This window comes from Peromyscus californicus, unplaced genomic scaffold (genome assembly GCF_007827085.1).
Source record: "Peromyscus californicus insignis strain IS unplaced genomic scaffold, ASM782708v3 Scaffold_14__1_contigs__length_90479793_seg_2, whole genome shotgun sequence".
NCBI lineage: Eukaryota > Metazoa > Chordata > Mammalia > Rodentia > Cricetidae > Peromyscus > Peromyscus californicus.
In genome coordinates, this window is record NW_026294436.1 from 30,253,234 (window position 1) to 30,278,808 (window position 25,575).

At 38.7% G+C, this 25,575-nt stretch overlaps 1 protein-coding gene and 1 long non-coding RNA gene across 3 annotated transcripts in view; one reads left to right on the forward strand and one right to left on the reverse strand.

Moving 5' to 3' along the window:
• The window catches only part of Rgs13 (regulator of G protein signaling 13), a 28,480-nt gene extending 15,096 nt beyond the window's left edge, over nucleotides 1-13,384 (reverse strand). The window contains exons 1-4 of the mRNA XM_052737123.1: nucleotides 13,266-13,384; nucleotides 12,000-12,068; nucleotides 6,661-6,729; nucleotides 3,608-3,669 (exon numbers count right to left, since the gene is read on the reverse strand). Of these exons, the coding sequence (XP_052593083.1) occupies nucleotides 3,608-3,669; nucleotides 6,661-6,725 (127 nt within the window). The 5' untranslated portion in view covers nucleotides 6,726-6,729; nucleotides 12,000-12,068; nucleotides 13,266-13,384. The remainder of the gene's footprint in view (nucleotides 1-3,607; nucleotides 3,670-6,660; nucleotides 6,730-11,999; nucleotides 12,069-13,265) is intronic.
• LOC128109765 (uncharacterized) overlaps nucleotides 1-25,575 on the forward strand; it is a 93,428-nt gene that overhangs the window by 2,166 nt on the left and 65,687 nt on the right. The window contains exons 1-2 of one of the 2 annotated variants that reach the window (XR_008217921.1): nucleotides 771-918; nucleotides 5,317-5,458. This is a non-coding gene — a long non-coding RNA (uncharacterized LOC128109765). Of the gene's footprint in view, nucleotides 1-770; nucleotides 919-5,316; nucleotides 5,459-25,575 lie in introns of those variants that run through there. The other variant, XR_008217920.1, reaches the window with a different exon arrangement.

Sequence of the window (25,575 nt, forward strand, 5' to 3'; positions counted from 1 at the left end):
TCAATAAGGGACTCATCCCTGGTACAGACTATTTCTCCTTCTTCCATTAGTTATTAGTGGTCTATGGTTCTTTGTCTATGGATGGGACCCCACAACATTTTCCTCCTTCCATGTTAACATGTCCGTTGATGCTGAAATTGTTCTGATTTTGGCAAGAAATGCATTAAAGTACAGTAATGGCACTTAAATGTTGGTGGCAGCCAAAAGCACTCTTGCAGGACCTAAGTCCCACTCAATAGGAGGGAAATCATGCCTAGCCTGTATCCTAGGAGAAGGAGGCCATGGACCTTAAAAACAAAAACAAAAACAAAAACAAAGACAAACTATTGCCACTATTTTTTTTAGGCCAGCATAATTATTTCCTACATTCTAAATATTATTCTTGTACACACAGATAAGTGCCACTAGCACCCCTCATCAAAGCAACATCTCTTTACAACAAATGACAGAGACCCAACTAGACACAACACAGATATTAATAGGTTTTGGTCAGCACAGCCTCAACAGATACATTTACATCACAGCTCCTGCACCTATGGCTCGGGGAACATTTCAGAAGAGGAAGAAGGAAGAATGTAAGAGCCAGAATATCAGGAAGTCTGCTCTGAAATAGTCTCTCCTAGAAATGACTGCACAAACTTGGTCCTTTCCAATTCCCACTTTTTATAAAGCCTTGAATTTAATGGCATTGTGTTGAATATAACTATTATATTTCCAACAAATATTTCTTATGTTACTTTCTCATATCCTTATCCCCATGTGAGTTTAGTGATCTATATATTCTTTTTCTTTTTCTTTTTTAGGTTTTTCGAGACAGGGTTTCTCTGTGTAGCTTTGCACCTTTCCTGGAACTCATTCTGTAGCCCAGGCAGCTACAGAGATCTGCCTGTCTCTGCCTCCCAAGTACTAGGATTAAAGGTGTGTGCCACCACTGCCTGGATTCCCTCGGTTTTTCAAGACCAAGTTTCTCTGTGTAACAGCCTTGGCTGTCCTGGAACTCACTTTGTAGACCAGGCTGGTCTTGAACTCACAGAGATCTGCCTGCCTCTGCCTCCTGAGTGCTGGGATTAAAGGTTTATGCTACTACTGCCTGGTCTGAGGCTGTGTTTTAATCTCTGTAACAATAGCAGTTTACATCTTTTAGTTCACCAGACACGTTTTACTAGTGTCATTTGTTAGTGTAAACACACTTATTCTCTAAAACATGTAGTGTTTGCTTTCTTAGTTTTTCTAGTTGACTGGTCCTATCTGTAGAATGATTTATTATTTTTTTATTATTTTTTATTTGATTGTAGAATTTTAAATGAACTTCATGCTGATTTGATTTCATGCTTCCATTGGCCTTTTTAGGATCCATGTGATGCCGTCTTGCGCCCCCCCCCCCTTTTCTGTACACTTTGCTTATCCTTAGGACACTATCTCTATCTAAATTGCCGAGTCCAGCTAGGCCAGTGCCCACTTGATATTCATGTCAGATAATTTACTCTGTTCATTTTGTCAAATCCTCAGCACTGGCACATACATTTATGTAATATATCTTGGTGTGTTGATAGTTTCCTATTAATATTTGTCTTTCATTGAACTGTGATATATGCCTACTAGGTAGAAATGACACTTTGAGCCTCTCAGTGGGATGTGAAATGAATAAGCAATATCCATTCTTCAAAGGATTTTACAATTTACTGAGCAAGCTACTTTGGAAATAAACTCCTTACCCAAACTGGTGGCAATTAAAGGCAGAATAAATAAGGTACTAACAAACTAGAAGAGGAAAAATATTTCTAAATCATTTCATAGGAAAGATGGAACTTGAGTTTTAATTTTAAGTGTGTGATTGGGTGAGAAAAAACCAACACTGAGTAGAAGCCTGTAACAGGAGAGTCACTGATATACAAGTAGGGGATGGAGCATACCGGGGGAGGGTCTGTTACAGGTAGGTGTACATTTTAGAAAATGCGTTGGGTTAAAGTATCATGGATTCTGAATATTAAGAGTTTGATCTTTTGGTAGGAAGGAGAGAAAAAAAATGATTGTACTCAGAGATGTGTACTTTATTACTAATAAGAGTAAATGGCAACCATTTTCTGCTCAGGCTGTATAGTGCACTGAACTGAGTCTTTTGTGTTCAACCAGTACAATAGTGTTGAATAGTGAGATGATATTCCCACTTTATGGAAGAGCTGTCTGTAACTCTGAAAGTGAGATTAACCAGGCAATGTTGCAAGCATGGGTTAGGGCTGATATTGAAACTGTTTGGAGAAGACTCAATATAACCGACTTAACAGGCAAGTTTCTCTTCTCCTTCAATTTAAGTGCCCTAAAATTTAGTCCAAAGATATAAAATTTAATTCATGATCATGCTGGCAAGTTACACCAGAGAACTATGAGTAATACATGATATGTAAAAGGCATAGTTAAACCTTCTTGCAAATAAATGAAAGAAAGAAAGAAACTATGATGTGTACATTTTCAGTGGGATGGCTTACAACTAAAAATGAATGCTTAGATGGTGCCCAGGTCTGCAGATGTACAACACCAAGGAAGGAGTCTCAGAGTCAGAGCTAGAAGGACTAAGGAATTCTGATAGAAAAAGCCAAGAGTCAAGGGTTCACGCCTCCCACCATTGCTCTGTGAGTCAGAAATAACAGAACTAAAGAATGTTCTTGAGGCAGTGAGAGCAGGTAGAGTCCTAGGAACACAGAGATCCCCGTGAATGATGGGATGTACTCAGTCAATAATAACCCTACACACCCACTAATTAAAACATCGTAGGAGCATGGTTAACTCCTGTTCCTAATCAGGACATCTGAAAAAAACCATTCTTCACAGAGAATCTTACACAAGGAAGTCCCTAATAAAGGGATAAGCCCACAGACAAAAATTAGCCAACATTTGATGTTAATAGCCCTGCCAGAAAGGAACTAAGCTTAGTAGAATTTTCTTTAGTTACCTCTACTTTTTTTTGTGTGTGTGTGTTTTAAACTTGTCTTCTGGTTATCATTTTCTATCACCTGCCATTTTCTGTTCCCAACACAATAGACAATTCCCCCGAGTGCCCGTTATCCTTCATATTAACTGTATTGAGCTTCTAAACTTATATTTTTCATCTATCTACATCACTATGATCTTTCATTTGTTTCATTTGAATTCTCACGCTTGTGCCATTGCACATGGGACCCCAGGAATCAGAGACTGAAGAACTCCAAGGAGTTTTAGAACATCAAGGCTCAAATTGGTTCTTGCTTTTGAAAGCACTTAGAACAGCAACTTTTTAATAGTTCCCAAGCACTAACTATAGCAAGCTATGGGAAGGCAGTGTATTTCAGTATGTGTTACTATTTCAGCATATTCCCCATGGGTTTTACACATATACTTGTGAAGAATAAATACCCTCAGTGACCAATCTTGTTTTAATTAACACCAAAGAAAATAACGGTGGTTGGCATGACAAACTATTTTCAGGTTTTCCTTTTTTAACTATGTCAGTTGCCACTTAGGAGGCGGCAAGCAGAGCCGCTTACACTTGTCATCTGGCACACGTGCCCCCCCCCCCCCATACGAATGAAACAGGCCTCTTCTTCAAAGATGACATATACATCATACTCACATTTTGTAGCCATCAGACTGTCCAAAGATTGGGCCCATCCTAAAACCTCTTCTAAAGTAAGACTTTGAAAAGAAAAAAAAAAAAGAAGCAGTGATTAGGCTCAATTACTATCAGTGTTTTGCTGAACTAAGCAGATATATGCAATCCTGAGAATAATAGCAAAATATAATTACACTGCTTATTGTCCTTTGACCCTCTATGTTCTAGTCTTCACTGAGTTTTTAAACTCTAAAAAATGTAAGAGGTATATACTTGAGAATATAAAATAAATATTGAAGATAGGAACAATAGTTGTATAATCTCCCCACTTCCAATTTTCTATTAAAAGTGTGATAGATTTAGCCTTTGTTATGTATGTTTGTGATTTTAACTAAGAAATTATATTTTGCATACATCGTTTCCATGTGTATGCTCTTCTTATACACATTTTATATGTGGTGACTGTGGTCTCACTCCTTAACTTATAATAATAAATTAATCACCTGTAGACCATCTCTACGTAGTATAATATTCTACAAGGGGCCTTCTGGAGCTTTCATAGTCTAACCAATTTTGCGTATTCTTCTTTTTCACCATTAAAACTACACGCAGCCAAGCTTGCCCGCCCATGCGGCTGTGGTAATTTTGTAGATTAGTAGAAACAAACTGAAAACAGATGAAAGGCACACACATTGAAGGCACCGGGCGCAGACTCGCACATTGCCTCTACAGGATTGCCTCGTGGTTTTCTGCCACTGCGACACACGCACCCACTTACTAACCAGTGCCGGGTCTACCTTCAAAGCTTATGCATACATTCTCATGTGATATCTTGTCTATTATGTTTGCACTTTCTCATTTGATAGGTGTGTATTTATATATTGAACTTGGAAGGCTTTAACACCAATGAAGGTAGACTATGTCAAGTCGCATTTGACTTAAACAGAATTAAGAAAGGCACATTTGGAAGATGTCCATGAAAGGCGCTGGCTTGAAGGTTCCATTTCTGTTTCTCTTGGTGAGCTTCATGGGGTGACTGATAAGTGATCCTACTTTCTTATTACAAAGACCCTTTATTTCTCTGTATCAAAGTCACCAGTATTTCCATCTCTACTCAGCTTCTGCTTTGCATGCTTCTTCCTGCCTTTAGCACCGGTATAATCTAAGAAAACAGAAGATAAAAGCAAGACCTGCTCCTTGTTGTTCTTGTTGAATCAGCCTGAGTGTTAATTCTTCAGGAGTGACCATCAGCATTAACTGGTTATGAATGTAACGAAAGATTTAAAAAGTTAAATAGTGCACAATGTAGAACACTATTAGTCCTGTAACAGCTCTGATGGTCCTGTCAGCTCCATATAGACTTTCCCAGCAGCTTCGAGGTGCATTGTGTTCAGTGCACTCAAAAACGTTTCCATGAAAACTGTTTCTGACTCACTGTCCTTTTCCCTCACTGGAACTTCAGAAAGAATAAGCTAAAATAATGTTTTCAATCTATTGAAGTAGGACGTGCAAGGCAGGTTTCTTGCATACTTTTCTGTCTCACTGATTCCCATTGTAGAGGAAAGACTGAAATCTCCAGTGAGGGGAGACAACATCACTGTGTTGGGAAATGGTTACCAAGAGAATGCCTTTGCCTGTAAGATTTATGAGATTTACAGATACAGACCATGGTTGGAGATATTGGGTTATTTGAACTTCATTTCTGCTTTTGCTTATGTTCTCTCTCACAGTATTCACGTTGGCCCATGACTGTGAAGATGGTATACTCAGAGTTATGTGAAGATTATTTTTAAGCACCTTTGCCCCCAGATCAGCCTGAGTTTCCTGGCCTGCGTTCTTCTTTTTGGTGTCACTTTCTTTTTTTCTGGACAGGTAGGTGGCAAAAAGCAATCAGACACGAAGACATTTTGAAGCCCATGGCATTGATGCTTAGAGTCTGAGGGTTGGGGGATCCAATCCCAATGTTGGATTTAATACATCTCCACACCTTAGTTTTGTTATTATCTCTCTATCTGACAAAGTTATAATGAATGCAAAGCTCCTATCAAATGACCTTAAACAGCCTTTTATGAATATGAATTTTCTTTTCCTGAGTTCCTCCTTTCTATGGAGGATATACAAGACAGACAACAGAAAATCCAAGTTCTGATTGTGATAGGCCATAGGGATCATCCATAAAAGAAAGCTGGTCCCAGTCAGTCTATTATATCTTCGTCCATGGGTGCACCTCCATAGTTCACAAAGTTGAACTAGTCACTAGAATGCTGAGCGTTGGGTTTTTGACACCCATCACTACAGCTAACTTTCTTGACCAAGCAGTAGCTTGTGACATTTTGAGACCTTCTCTACTTCAGTGGGAGGTCAGGCTGGTCAAGAACTCTGACCTACAAGGATGTGTCAGAATTGAGGCCTCCACTTGACCTAGGTTAGGCATGTATGGTTAATCTAACAGGGGGCTTCAATCTGTGAATTCTTTGTGATAAATCTAATTGTTTTATTATTCTTTCAGTCATACTTTCTATTTTAAACTATTTGCAGATCTCAGAAAAAGGCTGGATCTTTATAATATAACTTATCCCAGTGCTTGGGAGGCTCAGGCAGTATGATCACAAGTTTGGGGGTGGCCTGGCCTGCATAGCCAGACCCTGTAAAAAGCAAGGAAGCAGCAAATTTCCCTGCATTTAGAAAAACACTGGAAACTTGGTAGGCTTCCATTCTTGTAAACCCTATGAAGAAATGAAGGTTTCTGGCATCTCTTAAGAAGGTGTTAGTTGTGAAATATATTGGATTAAAAAATCCCTTTAATATAAACAGCACTAAACTGTTCTTAAAAAGAATGTTTTTAATAGTCTCTAAAACATCAAAGTTGCTGAATTCTTAAGTGTACACCATGAATAATGGAAATGAATTTTAGTGTGATACATGACTGCTCCTCTGCTGGAGTTTCTCATGTGTAAATATAAATTTTACTTTCTCAGCAAAATATATTTAGAACACAGTTAAATATGTATGTACCTATTTATCATGAGACTAAAAATGCTTTAAAATGGTTATGATATTCAAAAGCTACTTACTTTGAGGGGAGCCTCTTAGATTCAGCTCTGCATAGCTTACAAATCCAACAGATATGCCTGCTCATTTTTCTAAAAACAAAAGCGTATAGGTATATAATTTAGTCATATAAAATGACTGTCTGATGAGTCAATTTTCAAAGAACATATAAAATTATAAATCTCCAAAAAAGGATGAGTTCTTAAAGTTAACAGAAGTCACTGTGGGTCACAGAGGAAAAAGGAATAAAATGACTCACCTCATACATATTTCATAAGAATATAGGTGATTAGATTTCTCTGTGACTTTGGAATTCCTCTTACCCACCAATTCATTAATAATAGGGTTTTTTAAAAAGAAAGTTCTCTGAAAGATGTATTTTAATTAGAACCCAATGACAATGAATTCCTCAACTTTTAAGGTTTCCTTTTTGGGACAATTCTTATTTTTAGAATGCTCCTTAAATATATGAAGGAAAAATTGCCTCTTTGTAATTAGTCAAATAAAATAGCATAAACATCCAAATAAAACTCCTTAAGAATGAATTCTGAGAAGAGTAGTTTTTACATAAACTTAGACATTTTGGACATTGTAACTTTGAAATTCTGGCAGAGTTGACTCAGTCTAGGCTGAGTGTATATATAGCAACATATGTCACAGTTGGTTTGTAACTCCGGACTTTGAGAAAAAAAAAAAAACAACTAAAAAACATGCTAGGGATAATTGAATACATGTTTTATACAGAATCCTGAAATAGTTTGGTAGTTATACATAGGTAGTTATGTGAAGTGAATTGCTGAGGATCAGTTGTGAGCTTTTATGACTTTATCAACTCATTCCAAGTGTCATCTGAGCTCCTGTCCTCTGTCAAGCTCAATGTTAGTGAATGATCTCCAGAGACCCCATTCTTCTCTTCCTATCTTTATGGGCAAGCCATGAAAAAAAATGTTGTGGGATTTTGTTAGAGAGGCTGTGTATATCTGCAGGAGGAGAACTGAGTCAGACTTGAGAATGGTCAGTGAAGCCATACTGGTAATGTACCATCTGAGCGGGAATCAATGGGATATGCTGAGAAGTGTTGAATGGAAGAGGGATTGCTTAGGCAAAGGTTAGGAAGTAATGGCTAGCTGAAGAACAGAAGTGGGTTGTCTAGGATGAAAAAGAGAGAGATCTTGGAAGAAAAGGTTAGAGAGTTAAGATTGGCCCCCATGTCATCTTTGGATGTATCTTTAGAGAGAAAGAATGGAAACAATTTTACCTGAGAGATTTGCCTTGAAAACAAAGTTGGGTATTTTCATAAAGACTTAAGAAAAGTAAAAAAAAAATATAATGAGATGTCTTGGGACAGAGTGTGAACTGAAAAGACACACAAAAAAGCTAAGATGATGGCCACATACATACACATCTCAGTAAGACTGAAAAAGAAGTCCACTAGACAAAAATCAGAATAATACTGCATCATAAGCACCAAAGAACATGCTTATTATTGATGAATTCATAATTCATGATTGAGTTTCAGGAAAAGCTATCCGTTGTGCACTAACATTTAGAGATCATTTAATAGCCAAAATATTGTATTGTAAAAGACTTGTACAGTTTTAAACAATCAAGATTTGGAAGTATACTTTTTTTTTTAATGAATGAGTAATCATTTTGGTCTTAAAGCCAGAAAGAGAGTAAGAGAGAAAGGAATTTAAAGATGTTGTTATGCTTGTTAACAAGAGTGCTATTAATGACCGAAGTGAAGCAGAGCAGGCAGCATCAATGTGGAGAAAGTAATAGAATGGAGTGCACTGCACTCGTCCCCTGCACCTCTTGTTTTGTGGAAGCTGCTGAAGATTGACCCAGTAGAGATGCAGAGGAAGGACTCTGCTACTTGGCCATTCTAGCTTGCATGTTTGTAGTGTGCACCAGTGAACTCTTCAGTATGACTGTGAATTTGGTAAAAGATGTCCATGGGTAGAGGTAGAAGACTTGGGAGAAGTGGAAAAAGAATAAGCATCATAGCTAAACAGATGTACGTGATTGAGCAAATGGGAGGGAGGGAAGTTAACCGGTTAGCTTAGCCTCTTTCGATTGTAGATACAGTAACGTAAGTAGAAAGAAAAGTTTATTATGGGGCTATGTGTGTATGCGGCTAGATTCTAGATGACCTCAAATTCAGGAATGAACCATTGCATTCTAAATTTTTGATAATAGTCCCGGAGTTTTAAAATCTCAAAGTGGTGAAAAAAGAAGTTTTTTTTTTTTTTTTGAAAGATAAACCTGACTAAAGATGATTAATAATGATACATCTGAGGCTATGGGAAGTGTAGCATTGGCTGGTTTATTTATAATTATCCTGTGTATAATTGGGCCCTGAACTCTATTAGTGAAGCCAAATTTCCGTACTCAACGGCTCTTGCTTATTCTTGAACGTCCTCACTGTCAATGTAACTGTTCATCCTTGTCTCCTACAAGGACTCACATTTCTTCTTGAACTACCGATTTTTGTTTGAATTGTCTGTCTGCTTCATCTACTAGAGCCATGCGTATCCTTTTTCAAATTTTCATCATCTCTGTAATTCTATGTCTTTTATAGATTCTATAGCTATGATATATAGGTTAGTAGCCATAGTGGGATCAGACAAAACCACAACGGTCAGGCTGCAACCCTCACTGAGGTCACATGCACACTGAAGGCACTTTGTGCTATTGCTCAGGGGTTTCCCAGAGCTCCCGGGAGCAGTCAGAGTATATTCAGATAGCTCAGGGTTCTGAAACTAGAATAACACACACTTCAGTTGAAGCTTTTATTAGCTGTGTGACCTTGGGTGTGTTAATTTACCTCTCAGATGATCTATTTCCTTTTTCTCTGAAACGGAACAATGCAGATTAGAAAAATAGATACATGCAAAGCATGTTTCTGTTCCAGTTCGCCTGACCTTCAGCTTCTTGTACTCTGACACTCAGGAAGTATTTCCCAAGCTCCTTTGTAGGAAGAAGTACACATTATACCAGAATATATTCCTTCTTTCTTTTTAAATTTCAACTCAAATGAGCACTTTTCCTTATTAATGTTGCTCATTTTTCTACATGTAAATATACTCTCTGTAAATCTTGTTTCTTTTTATTTTATTTTTAAGAATTGCTATCTCATTTCTGGTTATTGTTTTTTTTTGTTTTTTTTTTTTGGTTTTTCGAGACAGGGTTTCTCTGTGTAGCTTTGCGCCTTTCCTGGAACTCACTTGGTAGTCCAGGCTGGCCTCGAACTCACAGAGATCCGCCTGGCTCTGCCTCCCGAGTGCTGGGATTAAAGGCGTGCGCCACCACCGCCCGGCTTGGTTATTGTTTTTAGTAATTAGGTTGAAGATTCAGTTAGCTGAGTAGCCACAGTTATTTAGAATCCTCCAGGAAAATATGTCATACCAAAGGTCAGAAGCCACAAGATAGAATTTGCATGGTCAGAAGTTTGAGTGCTGGAGTGGAAAGGTGAGAGAGGAGAGTTCTTTTAGGTTGTCCTCTTGGAGATGATTGTGTGGGTTATTTCAAGGGAAACAGGAGGCTAAGATCCATGTGGGTGCCCTTGCCAAGCTTACAGGACCCCAAGATGCCATGTGTTCCATGTGTGGTCCTGATTTTTCTAACACCGGCAAAACTCTGTCTAGTTCAACAATATCCTTGTGCTCAGTTAGGTGGTTGATACAGAACAACGTTCTGTGGTACAAGCTATTCATTAGTTAGCAACATGGGAAGGGTCTGAAATGTAGCTATAAATACATGTACACTAAGTACATACACATGTTGTTTAAAGTTCTAACTTACCTACTCTATGTTGTTTCAAATGTTGTTCGATAAACATGTGTAAGCAGTTGTTTTTATGTTGTTTCAGATTCCAAATCATACTTGATTTGTTAGATTACAGAATGCAATGTCTTAAATTACCAATGATTAAACTGCAGAAAATATTTAGTGAAATAATTATGCCAAAGGTGTATTACACAGAGAACAGATAGAGCATAGAAGGAATTGTTTGTGTTTTATGATGTCTTCTGGCTTTCAGTCCACAAACAGCTGGGACCTGATGGATGCTGTCTTAGCACTGTAGGTCTGCTCCAGAGTCTGCCAAAGACCTTGAGCTCTTTCTTGCCCATTAAGATTTCCCCCGGCAGTAGGATCAAGACCTATCCCTGGTGCATGAGCTGGCTTTCTGGAGCCCATTACCATGGTGGAACACTTTGCACAGCCTTGATACAGGGGAGGGTCTTGGACCTGCCTCAACTGAATGTACTAGGCTTTGCTGACTCCCAATGGGAGGCCCTACCTTTTTGGAGGAGGGAATGAGGGTGGGTTGTAGGGGAGAGGCTGAGGGGCTGAGGGAGGAAGGAAGAGAGGAGGATCTATGGTTGGTATGTAAAATGAATAAAAAATTTCTTAATAAAGAAAAAAAAAAGATTTCCAGAACGGAATGTCCACCCACAGGCCCATGTTCCTCCATACTGATTTCTATTAGATTCGTTATCACCACGCACCACACCTTTGCTGGGATGAAGGAGAACCCTTTTATATCTCATAATGTTCTCTAGATTGAAGCAAAGAGGTAAGTCACAAATATTTAATTATAAAAAAAATGGTCAGATTGACCAATTGAGTTTATTCTCTCTTCCAACCAAAACTCTTGTAAAAGGAGAGGCAAAGAACACACAAGACTTAAACGTGAAAGAAAAAAGAAGATTAAAGAAGAAAAAGGAAAAGTAGCAAAATATTTCAAAGTAGTCTTGGAAGATGAGAAGCAGATGGAGAGCAAAGTTAAAATTCGCAAACCTCTAAAATGAGAAGAACAAACGCAGATTTTGGAATTTCATTTGACCAAATGAAGACCATATAATTCGCAGTCTGAGGACAAAGAATTTCTAAAATAAGTATTTCCTAAATACTTCTAATTTAAAAATAAAAAGAAATAGCTGCAATTCTACATCCTACAATGTTTTGTCATTAAATCATACATTTTCATCTTTAGTCTCCACCAAAATACGAAACGGCAGGGTCAAACAATCTCGAATTTACAATTGAGGAACTTTAAATAAATGTAGTTAGTATTAAACGAATGGTGAATTCTAATTTTAAAGGGACGTGTAATAAGCATTTAATTAATGTACTCAGTAAACTTAAATTTGTTTTATTGAATAAATGCAGCCACGCATATCTTTAGTTACAGTGCACTTTCCAAACTAGAGCACAAGCAAAAAACAAAATAAAATAAAAATTAGACTCAAATGCTCCATAGAACTTCAATTATATTTTGGTAAAAAAGAGAGTTCCTAGTTTAGCACGATCTACACTGACATGATGTAGCACTGATTTGTATTGTGGATAAACTCACCAAGCTTCAAATCAGTGGTAACCCTGTTTTTTTCATGCTGGTGTAATAATGTAGAAACAGTCCATTAACCTAAGAATAAAGAATGATAAAAACAAGAGGAAGCAAAAAGATTAGTGTGAAAATACGTATTTCACAAGGATTTATATAATTACTTGGCCATTGTTTTTATCCAATTAATTTCTATTTTATGGGTCCTCGCAGTCTCCATTTGTTCATCTCTAGAATTTTGTTAATTTCATAAATTAATGTAAAAGTACATAAAATGCACTTAATCTGTCTTTCTGTCGACTTTCACTTAATCATCTTATGGTTATTTCAATTATGTCTTACTTTGCTTATCTTTTTTTCTGTACTCTGATGGTAAAATTAATGTATACTTTTTTTAACAAGTCTTTAAGCATAGTATATTTCTTCTGATAACTTTAAAAAAGAGTACGTCTCATCCACAGACTAATCATAAATATATTGGTAATAGTATGAGTTGTGTACATACTATGGCATGAATAGATTCACATACCCTCCTGCCTTTAAGTCTTAGAGTAAAATAAAAATTAATAAAGTTAAAAATTAATCCCTTTTTACATATTTAAATTTTGGTAGTGCTGACAGGTAACCAAGAAAGTCTTTCTGCTCATATGCAAACAAACAAACAAACAAACAAAAAACCCACCCCATTCTCTTTTATTTTAGTGGGTTGAATATAGTTTTGAAAAACCTGGACCACTTTACATTTTGACCAGCCCTTTTTTGCAATGGTACAAAAAAAAGTTCCTACCCTTTAAGAAAAATTAATTTTGTGAAGTTGTCCTTAGGTGCAGCATGAGGAATAAAGACATTCCATAAACAAGGATTAACAGTCCTTCAGACAGACCTTACAACAAACTGGCATGGGAATGAACAGAGCTAATAAACTGATAGAAATAGTAACTCAGTGATCAATGTTTTTTTTTTTTAACTCTAAATTTTCTGATTATTGTATCTCTATCATTCCACATCCAGATAAAGACCACATAAAAAGAACATACTCTAAAACTGCAATAGATCTTGTTTCCCTATTTAATTTTTATAGAATGCCATTCTTAGTGTTAGTTACAGAAAACCTAAGCCCAGAAAGAAATATGTGTTTACGTTTTTGTTTGTTTATTTCTTGGAAAAAACACCTTACGTGCACTCCTACAGCCCTGCTACTGAAGTCAGTATCCACTAGGCATTTATATCAAGACAACATTCTTCTTTACCAACTTTTTAAATGAATCTCATACTTACAAATATTTCCCGTGGAGCAGTCTACCAAGCTACATTTTATTTTCTCCTTGTTATGATCCTTTTGAAATCAGGTTCTGAAATTGCTCGAGACACCAAGTGCTTTATTTTTCCTGGCATAAAAAGACTCTACTGTCTGTATAATTACCTTCTATGGCACTCCAGCCTCTGTGCTATGAAATTCTAGTTTTACAGACACATATCTATGCAAAGAGGGGTTTTTTTGAATATGGAAATAGTGCTGTGGGATTGCAATGCCTTGCTGATAAAAGAGGTTTTATCTAAACTTATCAGAACATCTGATACGTCCAGATGGCTGGAAGCAGCAGCCCCTTAGAATTTTCAACTGTTGTAGTCAAAACTTCTCTTCTGAAAAATTGTTTTTTCAAGCTTTTGACAATGTGCAGCCTACAGGAAAATCCCTTTTGAGGGGCGGAGGGAAGAGACCTGAGTACAATAAGCAGACTACCATTGCAAACACCTAGTATCAAGTGATGGGAACTATTGACAGCAACCTGATCACAATAGTCAACTGACCAAAGACTGGTAACAAGCTAAGGGCTCTCTTTTCTGGCTAACCCTTGGAGAACTTACTGCTGGTCCTTTAAGGCAGTATTTTGACTGTCAATCATTTTTCTGTCTGTTAAAATGCCTACCAAACTTTGGACTGAACACAGTACTTCAAATGAGCTGTTCTAACGAATGCAGACTATGGGGAGATGTTTAGTGCCTTTGTCTTGTGTCTAATATGGAGTGTGTGTGTGTGTGTGTGTGTGTGTGTGTGTGTGTGTGTGTGTGAATGAACTCTCAGCACTGTCTCATAGAAATGCTGGAATAAAATAGCAAGGAGGAGCAGAATGTCATTTGAGTGAACACTTTTAAAATATTTAGGAACCTGCTTCCCATCACCCCCCCTGTCTAGAGCTCCTTCCCACTATTTCCATTATCCCTTTTCCAGCCTCTGTGGTTATTCCAAGTTTTATAGTTGAATCTAAAGATTTGAAGTGTGGTCCACAAATAATAAGAGAGGGCACAAAGTGTTTGTCTTTCTGAATTTGGGTTACCCCACGCAGCATATTTCCCAGTTTTGTCCACTTACCTGCAAATCTCATTATTTCATTTTTCTTTACAGCTGAACAAGATTGTATTGTGTATATCTTCATATTTTATTATCCATCAATTCAAGGACATTTATATTATTTCCATTTCACAGCTATTGTTAACAGAGAGACTACTTAAGAACTACAGGCAATCTATGGTTGACCAGAGAGGAAGAATCATTTTTCTCTAAGGACATATTCCATATTAGGTTTTCCAGTCCCAAGTGATTAGCCCTTTATTTTCCTTTCAGTCAAGTCAAAAGTAATAAAAATTAAAACATGCACAATAGATATTGTTTAATATTTTTCTGTGGGCTATTTTGATAATTTTATAGAGTTAGGATCTAAAATGAACTTTACAAGAACAGAATAATGACCTTTGAGAAACTAAAAATACCAAGCTTTGCCATTTTTAACAATTCCCTGAAAATGAGATTTGTGACTACTTCATTATCAGTGGCTTATTGGGAAATAAACCTGTTTCAGTGCACTATATGATAGTGTATAGGTTTTGCATGGCACCCACAGAAAGCACAGTTATTAGCTGATATCAGGGCATCTCTAAAGGTATTCCAGTTTCTTTTGTGCTTGGACAGTTGAGCAGAGACACACAGTTGCCATAGAAGCCGATAGTTTTTTTTAAGGGATAGTACACTTCCAGGCTTGAGCAGAATAGGCTCAGGCACATAACAAGTTGAGCCGTTCAGCAGACCTATGTCACTTTTATGTCACACAGCTCGGGCTTTTTGCTCATTTGCATAGTGTGGGCTGTTCCATGAATGCTATTCCATGTAGGTCTACATACAACTTTATGCCTCTCATATCTTATTAGTATCTTACATCTTTACCCAGGGCTGAGTGTTTTAGTAATATATGGAGCCATGGGTCCCTCGAGACACTTAAGAGTGCTCTGTGACTATGTCGATGGCTGAATTTATTCAACCTTGGCAGAGGGGCTTTCCAGCCTTCCTCTTTGCCAACTTGTTTTTTAATATGCTAATTTTGTAAGGCTCTGTGGAAGGCCTTCTGACCTCACTCTTGGTCCCATTCTCCTGCCTTATGACTTTTCAACTTACTCTGTAAGCAGGATAAGCTCTTAGATACTAGGGAAGTCTTAGTGAAATATACCCAGCAGGCAGCTGCTGCTGACGTTTGGTGGAGATTAGCATCTGCTACTTTCCTGAACTCTGGGCCCTTGCCTTTTAGCCTTCCGTTAGTCTTGGCTCTCTGTGCTGAATTTCTTCCCAGTGTCTTATCTCTCAGAACAACTACGGCTTGTCTACGTACACACATTGCCTAGATGTCCAGGATGTGGCCCAAACTATTGCCATTCAAAGTCTCGACCCAAGAGAGCGGAGGCCTGTTTCTAGTCTTTCCCGCTCTGGCTTATTGATGAATAGACACAGTGTAACTTACTTTGGCTTCTGGCGTGTAGAAACACCAAGCATAGTGGCAACAATAGTTGGATTGTTGGATCTATCCAACTCTGTTAACTGCACAAAATTCATATAAACAGCAATGCAAGCTTGTAGCCAGTTTTATCTGTATCTACTCCAATGACCTGTATTAAAGGTGCCTTTAATTAGAACCATTATTACATCATTCCATGAGGATCAGTCACTAACTCCAGTCATTCTTAATTTCTCCCGAAGCTGCTATAAATCTGTTCTTTTGACTGTCCCATAGAGTCAGCACAGCCTTTAGACCTGCAGCCCAGAGTTAGATCACAGTCCTTTCTAACCAGATTCCAACTGATTGTTTAGGATTTCATTGTTGCCTCAGTGTGGTAAAGGCAAGCACTTCCTTTGGGAGGTAGAGTACTCTGAGGACTGGGTTGAGGATGCCCCTTCTGAGGATGGTTTTCACTGGCTCTGCTAGGTGGCGCAGGCTTACCGCGGCAGGATTGCATTGCTACTTTTTATTTTTAATTTTGCCATAGAGTTCCTGGACTATGTAGGAAGGAGGGTAGGTTTGAATGATAAATTCAGAGGATCACAGAGCTACTTCTTTGTTATCAGTTTTGGCAGGTTTCTTTTCTTTATTTTCCTTGTGTTTGTTTCTTTCACTAAATGCTTAGCAGTTTAAGGACTTTTTAAAAAAATTTTTAAAAAAAAGAAATTCTCTCCCTCTCTCTCTCTTTCTCTGTCTCTGTCTCTCTTTGGGTCTTGGTGATGTGGGCATGTGAGTGCAGGTGCCCATGGAGACCAGAAGAAGACATCGGATCCCCTAGAGCTTTAATTTCAGTGGTTGTGAGTCACCAGATGTGGGTTCTGGGAACTGAACTCAGGTTCTCTGCTGGAGCAGTGTGTGCTCCTAAACCCTGAGCTATCTCTCCAGCCCAGTTTAAGAATGTTAAGGTCAGCTTTCATCAGACATAGACTGCATCTTGTAGCTTACAAGGAATTCTTCTTATTAATGTATTTTGAGATGGTATCTTACTGTGCTGGCTTTGAATACCCTGGCTCGACCTCTAAAGTAGAGGGACCATAGGCACTGTGCCTGGCTGGGTACAAAGGATTCTTAAAAACTGGGTTTCTAGGTCATTATTAAATGCCGAACTGGCTATATTTTAAATCTAGGCTACCTTTCTGGTTTAGGATTCTTACAATTTTTTTGGGGGGGGGGATCATTTCCCTTTGGCAAACTTCACTATGTATTTAATGGAAGATGTTTACTCTGTGTGTGTGTGTGTATGTGGTTGTGTGGTGTGCATATGTCCTTGTGTGTTCATAGGTGTGTGTCACAAGAATGTGTATGTGTGTGCATGTGGAGGTCGGAGGTTGACCCCGGTTGTTTTCTTTCATTACTCTTCACCTTGCACACTAGGCAGAGTATCTCACTTGAACCCAGAACTCACTGATTCAGCTCCTTCAGGCAGCCAGCTTGCTCTGGGCATCCTCTGTCTTTGCCTCTTGCATGCTAGGGTTACAGGCAGGTTGCCATGCCCCCAGGCATTTACATGAGGACCCAAACTCGGGTCCTCATGGTTGCTGAACAAGTGTTTTATCTACTGAGCCATCTTGCAGCCCCTACTTCTTACCCCTAGCATTTATAGGTGTTCAGTAGACAGATTTTTTTTTTTTTTGTTTTTTCGAGACAGGGTTTCTCTGTGTAGTTTTGTGCCTTTCCTAGAACTCACTTTGTAGACCAGGCTGGCCTCGAACTCACAGAGATCCTCCTGCCTCTGCCTCCCAAGTGCTGGGATTAAAGGCGTGCGCCACCACTGCCTGGCTAGACAGATGTTTTAAGATATGTCATGCCTTCTAGATTTTAAATTTCACTTTATGTGAACTAATGTTAAATATTCACTTTTAAGCAAATGCAGTGACATATGAAGGAGAGTGGAACTTCAGGGCTTCTTTATTGTCACAGATGGAAAGTAGCATTCTTTGCTTCTTCAGCTGAGGAATGTCTTGAGTATATAGGGCTCTAGGATGTGTAGCTACAAAGCTTAGGCCTGTCTGCTTGAAATCACCTAATCTTTTCATTGTCATTATTCTGTACATATGCCTTGTCCTTTTTCATGGGCAATGTAGAACAAAGTAGCACAAACTTGTGCTACATTTCCTGTTCTTTTTTTCCTATAACAGAGATTAAAATGCCCTTTTTTGGGGGGGGAGGTAGGTTACTATTTAAAATCCCACTGACTCAAACTTGAAACAAATTTATCCCCAGTGCAGTAATAAGTGGTGGTAGTACCCCACCCATTCTGGTAAATCCCAAATGGTGTCCAGTCACTTAGGAAGATAGACAGCAAATGTAATTCTTTGGGGAATGCCATTGGAGAAGGAATCTCCCACTTCTGATGCATGCCTCCCTTGCACATGTGGAACTGATATTGAGACTGGTATAGTTGATTCCCAATGAACATCTGAACAACAATGAAGTGAAGTTCTCTCTCCCAGGATTCATCTGAGATAAACAATGAAAGCACCCTTCATGTTCTTTGGAACTCATTCTACTTACATAAAAATTTGGGGTGAGATCTGAGAACGATTATGTTTGTCTCTATCTCCTCCCCTCCTAAAGGATAGTCCTTCTTTTCTGCTCTAATCTTTCATGTCTTGTAATTAGTATGGTCTTTATGAGCCACATTTGGAAATACTAAACTTTGTAAGTATAATTTACACAAATACATATTTCCATAAAGCATGCAAATTCAAACAACTGAGTCCTTTCGACTATCAAATAAGGAAACACAATGAAACACAAAGCCAGTGTTTGTCCTTAGGATCTGAAAATAACAGACTGAAATTCTGTCTTGGAACCTCTGGAGAGACATGATATGCAAATAAGATTGGGTAAACAATTTCAGTACTAAGGAAAGGCAAGAAACAAAAAAACATTGTAATCCTTGAGGCTTCAGAAAGTTACTTGGATTACTCCTTCACTAAAAAAAGGACATGATTTCCCCTCCAGTTTGAATAGTTGGGGATTTGCCTTAGCAGCTCTCAAACTAAAGCTAACCAGCAAGTAAATGGTTTTTCCTTTTCTAGAATGGAGAAAATGTAGTCTTATAACATTTTTATGTGAAAGAAAGACCACTTTTGCCCAGATAAAATTCTATCCAAAGGAAAATGAAGATTGAGTGCTGTGAGAGGAGGCAGGATCCTGGATGCTGTGGGGACCACCTAAGACAATCTGCATGCACAGCAGGGCCCGGGGGGATACAAGAGTGAGTGTTACAGAGAAAGCTGAGACAGGAGCGAAATGAAGACACAGAGAGGGCAGCCAAGACACACGCAAAGGACGACTTTCATCTGAAGAGTAAAAGCATCTAATTTTCCCAAATACATTTAAAAATGCTACAGAAAATAATTTGCAACCATACATAACATTGGTTTAATTTTATTGAAAAACTCCATCTTTGGAAGTTTAGGAAAAACAGCTTTTATTCCCAAGCAGGTAGACAGTTACCCCAGTTTACTGCTTTTCCAGGTGAGTAGGCAGAAGGCAAACGGAAATGAAAATTTGTAACAGTCATTTGTCTCATTCCACCTTTGTGGGACTGGTTCGGGGCGGGGAAGGTGACCATTACGATAATGGGAGCATTTTTATACTTAAATGTAGGTTCTGTGTATAGGAAACAACAGGACATGTTTTTAGAAACAGCTTTCCCAATTGCATTTTAAAGTTGAATTTCCATCCCTAAAATTTAGAATCTGAAGGACGTTTGGATAAGCAACTTTAAAGCTTCCATGGTAATTGAATAAAGAAGCTAGGCCACGTGTGTCACAGCATCTGTGGTGGAAGTGAAGCTGACGTTAGACCCCCCAACTCCGAGGTGCTCCACTAACTTCTTTATATAAGGTTTTTCATTTTGCTTGTTTTATTTTTGGTTAAAAAAAAATCAAACAAATACATACATCTTTCCTTCTCTGTCTGTGCCTGTGTTCACACGTGTTCTTCCTTCCTCACCAGAAAGACATGACACCAATGCTAGGTTTATGTGAACTCTGCCCACTTTTACTGAATTGTATGCATTGTAGTTACTTTATTCTACACTGGGACAATGGTCTCTTAACTCGTGTGTTCTTAGCTTGATGCTGTTGAGTTAAATCTAACTTGTCTGACTCAGCTGATAAGATTGGAGCGTTATTCTTAAAAGGAACATGACACATGTTGCCTAATATCAGAAATATAGTAAATTACCTGAGAGAAAAATTAGGGCTTCAGGAATGATTACTATAAACAAAAATATTTATTTTAGGAAATATTCCCATAAAAATTCCTTAATGAATCCTAGCTTAGAGTTATGATTCCGTTTATGACCAGTATTTCAATAATATGATATAAAGGGAAAGGAGATGGCTCAGTGGTTAAGAGCATTTGACTGATGTTCCAGAGGACCCGGGTTCAATTCCCAGGCTGTCAGGTCATGCCAGGATAAATAATGATAATAATAATAATGATAATGATAATAATAATAATAATAATAAAGCGAAGTACATTTAAATTCAATGTTACATAAATACCACTCAGACTTTTTAAAGTAACTCTAGCACTTCAAAACGCTAGTCACATCTGATAATTTAACAAACACTATACTTTGTATATTTCTTTTTGTTTTATTTTTGTTTTCTACCAAGAGCCAGGGTTGTTTGGTAGAAGCAGTGATGCTATCTTCAGCTTGGAAGCAGGCTTAAATTACTAAATACAATGCCTAGAAATACCCTGGGGAACTACAACATGCCTGAGCAGAAGGGGTCAAAAAGCACTACAAAACAGCAGTAATTAAGGAATATTCCACTTGGGTCTGTTTTAAGTCAAGCACTTTCCCAAAAGGATCATGTGGTGGCTTTATTTTTAGGCTCATTTATTGATTCAGGCTGTAGCCTCTGTGAGCTGGCAGGGCAAGTCCTAGCCTACAGACATACTGTTGGCTCTAGATATCGAGCATTTGAAAGTTTTGTCTGCCATGAAATCAATCACTTAGCTGAAGAATCTTTGTCCAGGGTCAAGCCTTATTCCTAGGAGGACTACCTGCAAGATTACTTAACAGATAACTGAGATTTACACTGCTCACGTGCACAGAAGCTCTCTGGCTAACTAGTGATGGGTTCATCAGTAAAAAGGTAGCAAAATTTTAGAAACCATACTTGAATGGGAATGGAAGGCTTAGATGTCCCAGGTCTCTTTAGGCTCATTTGGTCCAGTGAATTACCTTACTCACAGCTTTGTCCCTGAGCATTTGACACAGGAAACTAGCAAATAACCAGTAGACTACAACATAAAACTATGAAGCAAAACTGTTGGTGAAGATATTATTGTCATTTGTTATGGGAGAGAGGAAGTGCTTTATGGTTGAGGAGGACAGCAGGGCTTACATTGTAGAGGTGTCATAGGAGCAAGACACTGACTAGACTCCATGAACAGTCAGCCCTTCTTAGAGTGCCACAGGGCCCAGAGGATCAATGCCCTGCTGTCAGTTTCTTAAAATTCTCGATAACCTTTAAACAAAGTCCTCTTAATTTTCATTTTCATTTGCATTGGACTCCACACAGTATCTAACTGATATTTCTGGAAGAAGATAATAAAAGATCAGGAAGTAGGCTCTGGAAGGCAAAACCATAGTGTTTCCTTAAATTTGGGTTGTGGAAAATTCTTTATTATAGGCTTTAAAGACAAAGCATTTAAGTAACACACCTAATGACTTAGTTGTGAAAGGTGTCAAGAGGGTGTTTGTGTGCTGCAGTGTGTGGAAGGAAAACAGGAACAAAACGCGGTGTGGAATTTCTCAGGGTAGCCTGAGGAGCTAGTGGAGGAGGCAGAGGCAAAACTGGAGCCTCAGAGTAAGTGGCATCAGCCACCAGGTAGAAGATCCAGAACAGCAGTCATCAACTTGGACACGTGACAATTGTCTTCACTAGGAGGCTTGACGAATACATAGGAAATAGACACCCAGTTTGACCCGAATCACTGGTACTGAAGATAAAGTCACTTGACTGCTCATGTTTCAGATTACTCATCAGACTTTTTGTGTGAGCTGCCCTCAATGACTGACTGTTAGGCTGTGATAGCATCTGTGAAGTGCTGCAGGCCCCTACGAGATAAGCTCTTCACCTCCTTGCACAGTGGCCTGCTCCTCACAACAGAAATGAATGAACTTGAGGTTGAGAAGAGCTGCCTAAGAGGATGTGGTCTGAAGGTTAGTTCAAGTGTTCTTGCTGGCAGTTCCCTAGGGAGACATCATGTGCTGTGACCACCATCGTCTATAACAATCTGTCTATGATCTAGTTATTTTCTTTCAAGTTAAGTATTGGGTCACACACAAGACAGTAGATGTCTTGGATGGTGTTGGAGAACCATGATTAATCTAGAGGATCCATAAAATTGATTTGATGTGAGCTCTTGGTACATTACAATGCATTAAGGTTGACTCCTTAAAACTGTAAATGAGAAAGCCTGAAGAGAGACAGGGAGTAAGTGGAGCAGAGCCTAGGGTCCACTGTCAGAACAAGTCTGGTGGTGAGACTATGCATTGGTGCGTTCCTGTTTTACATTTTCTAGTAGTCCAATTCAGTAGGTGTGTGTTTGAAGACCTCCGCTGCAGAACGCGCTTATAGATTCCTCATGGGTATTATAGTATATTTCTTAATCCTAATGCTGTGTAGGAACTGAGGTGTACACAGTGAGCCAGGAACTTGACCTGGTCCTTTCAACAACATTAAGAAGTAGATCTTACCAGCTTTATTTGTGGCAGAAGATGAACTTGAGAGAGTCACATGACTATTAGTTCCAGGGACTTCAGGATTTCTTTAGCCTTCTAGAAGGTTTTGAGAGCTATTCTAATCTGAAAAGACCCTAGTACATTTAGGATTATTGTCTATTTTATTCCCAGTGAGCAAAAACTAGAACACAATAATATTTATTTTATAATATTTAGTCTTAATATTCAGCATGAACCCAGTCATAGCTTGTCTCAGGTTGATACCTTAGAAAAATCAACAATTCTATATATTTGTGGCAATGTTGTGGATAAACAAAGCAAAACAAAGTGAAGGAAGTTTATTTAAATTTATCAATGATACTTTATATTAATTTTACTTTCTGTTGATGATTTGGAAGACTTCTATCATAATAATCACACTTCTCAGTTGCAAAATGTCCTTTGTGTGTGTGTGTACATGTGTACATGTGTGTGTGTATTAACATATGTGCATGTGTGTGTGGAGTCTAGATGTTAATATCAGTGTTTTCCCTTATCTCACTCCACAGGGTCTCTTACTGGACCTGGAGCTTACTGATTCAGTTAGACTATCTGGCTTGCCAGCACGAGGAATCCTCTTGTCTCTCCCTCCCTAGTGATGGGAATATAAGCATTCACTATTATTCCTGGCTTTTTCCATGGTGGAGGGGATCAAAACTGAGGTTCTCAGGCTTTTCCAGCAAGCAGCTTACTGACTGAGCCATCTAACCAGTCCAGAAGGTACTCTTTTACAAAGATGTCACATGTGAGTCAATACATGGATGACACTTTTTTTTTTTTGAGACAGGGTTTCTCTGTGTAGTTTTCGTGCTTGTCCTGGATCTCACTCTGTAGACCAGGCTGGCCTCGAACTCACAGAGATCCACCTGGCTCTGCCTCCCAATTGCTGGGATTAAAGGCATGTGCCACCACCGCCCGACATGGATGACACTTTTATGTAAACACAGTTTCAGCCTACAAATATGACAGGTGGAGGATACACAAATGGTATTTTTATTATAACACAGAACAATACTTTAAGTTAACTTGTGCAGAGCTGATCGGAAATGAGAAGAATCCTAAGGAAATAAAAAACATTTCTAAGTTGCTCTTACCAAAGGCATGCCCACTTCACACTAAAGGCAAGCAAAGGTCAACCTGTGCAAAACTACCCCTCTTGGTGCAAAGAAGAGCCAGGATTGGGGTGGGAGGGGGTTAAGAGGAAGGCGAAGAGCAGGCTGACCAGGGGACAGTTGGCTTGGCTTTCTCTCCTCTGCAGCTCCTTGCCAACCCTGTGCAGCGTCAGAGAGCATGGCATCTCCCAATGGATTCCAGGTCTTTCACTGATGTCATTCATGTTCATCGTGAAGCCATCAGACTCCATTTACCTAAAATCGTGTTTTTATTTCCCCGTGGCGCTCTGGGTCTCCTAAGGTTACTGTACACCGGTTCCTCTTTTAAAAAGCAGAGTATCAGTTTCGCCTCATTCCCCAAAGGCTGTTCTAGGGAGAAATTGCCTTGTTAGCTTGGAAACTTTTCCACTTGCCACCCCAAATGTCTTTCATTATTTTGCTTTTTAAAATTAGCATGCTGTCTCAGAAAATGAAGAAAACAGGCTTTAGAAGCACAAGGAGGGCATCTGCTTTGCAGAAAGAGCTAATCAGTCCCCGTCTCTTCACATTGAGTTTTGTTATTACCCAAAATAGGAAAATATGCAAATGCACGACACATGTATTGATTATATTTTTATCCCGAGGCTCTTCTACATATCTAAGAGTTGGATATTTGTATGTATATTTGATTCCTAGTTCTCTACAAGGCTGCGCTTGTGGACTCCAGAATGCAATGTGATCCAGAAGGCATATATCAATCTGTAATGTGGCCATGTAGCACCCTGGTGCCTTGCATTTTTCAGCACTAGGATAGCCAATGGACTCGACTGCTAATAATGACTGTAGGGTGTTGGTACTAAGTTTTATGTCTCAGCCCTGGGACAGCAAATGGACTTGATTGCTAATAATGACTGCAGTGTGTTGGTACTAAGTTGCATGTCTTATCCCCGGGACAGCAAATGGACTTGATTGCTAGTAATGGCTGTAGTTTGTAGATGCTAAGTTTTGTCTTTTAGGGCATGATTGAAGGATGTTGGAAAACTGAGTCTTCTGATCTCATAGATGTCATCATCCATGCCCTAGAAGTGTACTGTGATGAATATTACTGAGCTTGTCATAAGGCACTATGTCTGCTTGTTGAATTGTTTGTGTCTTTCAACAAGATGCCATGCTCTTTGTCTGTTTTGTCCATTTCACAACCTCAAAGTGGTTCGTAATACCTAGTTAATAATTTTTTTTTAAATTGAATTGGTGCCTTTAATTCCATTTTACATATCTTTAATTTCCAGGTATAGTAAAAACACCTTAAACATACTTTTCCATTACAGTCCTCCCAATAACTGTATGAAGTTGCTGTTTTGATCTTTGTATGAGTGATAAGGACTCTAAAGCTTAGGCAAGACATCAGCGTGCTTACGTCTGCCTGCTGAGCTAAGTAACTGCAAAAGATTGTTGTGACTGCAATTTAGGCAAATATCATTTGCTATGTCACACTATCTTGTACGGCAGAAGGTGGAGTGACGTAATGATCATGCAGCTTTGGGTGGACACTTAGAAAATGAGATCCTAAAACATTGGTAAAGGGATGCAGCTCCTACAAAACTGTCACAACATCCCTGTTATTGGCTAGGGACACTTCCCACTGCTGACACAAATGAGGTGGATAAAGTCTGCCTGGTCATTGTTTTCACCATGGGAACTGATACTATACTAGAAAGTTGTAACTACAGATAAGGATGGCACAGCTACTACTATTTCATTTAAATGATGTTACTGAGCATGTTGTAATCCCAAGAATGGTGTTGGGTGGGGATAAGGGTGGGAGCAGAATAGGGAGTATAAGACACTATGATATTCTTGTTACTGCCAAACTGACAGTAGAATGAGGAATGAAGCCGATGAGATGTTATTGC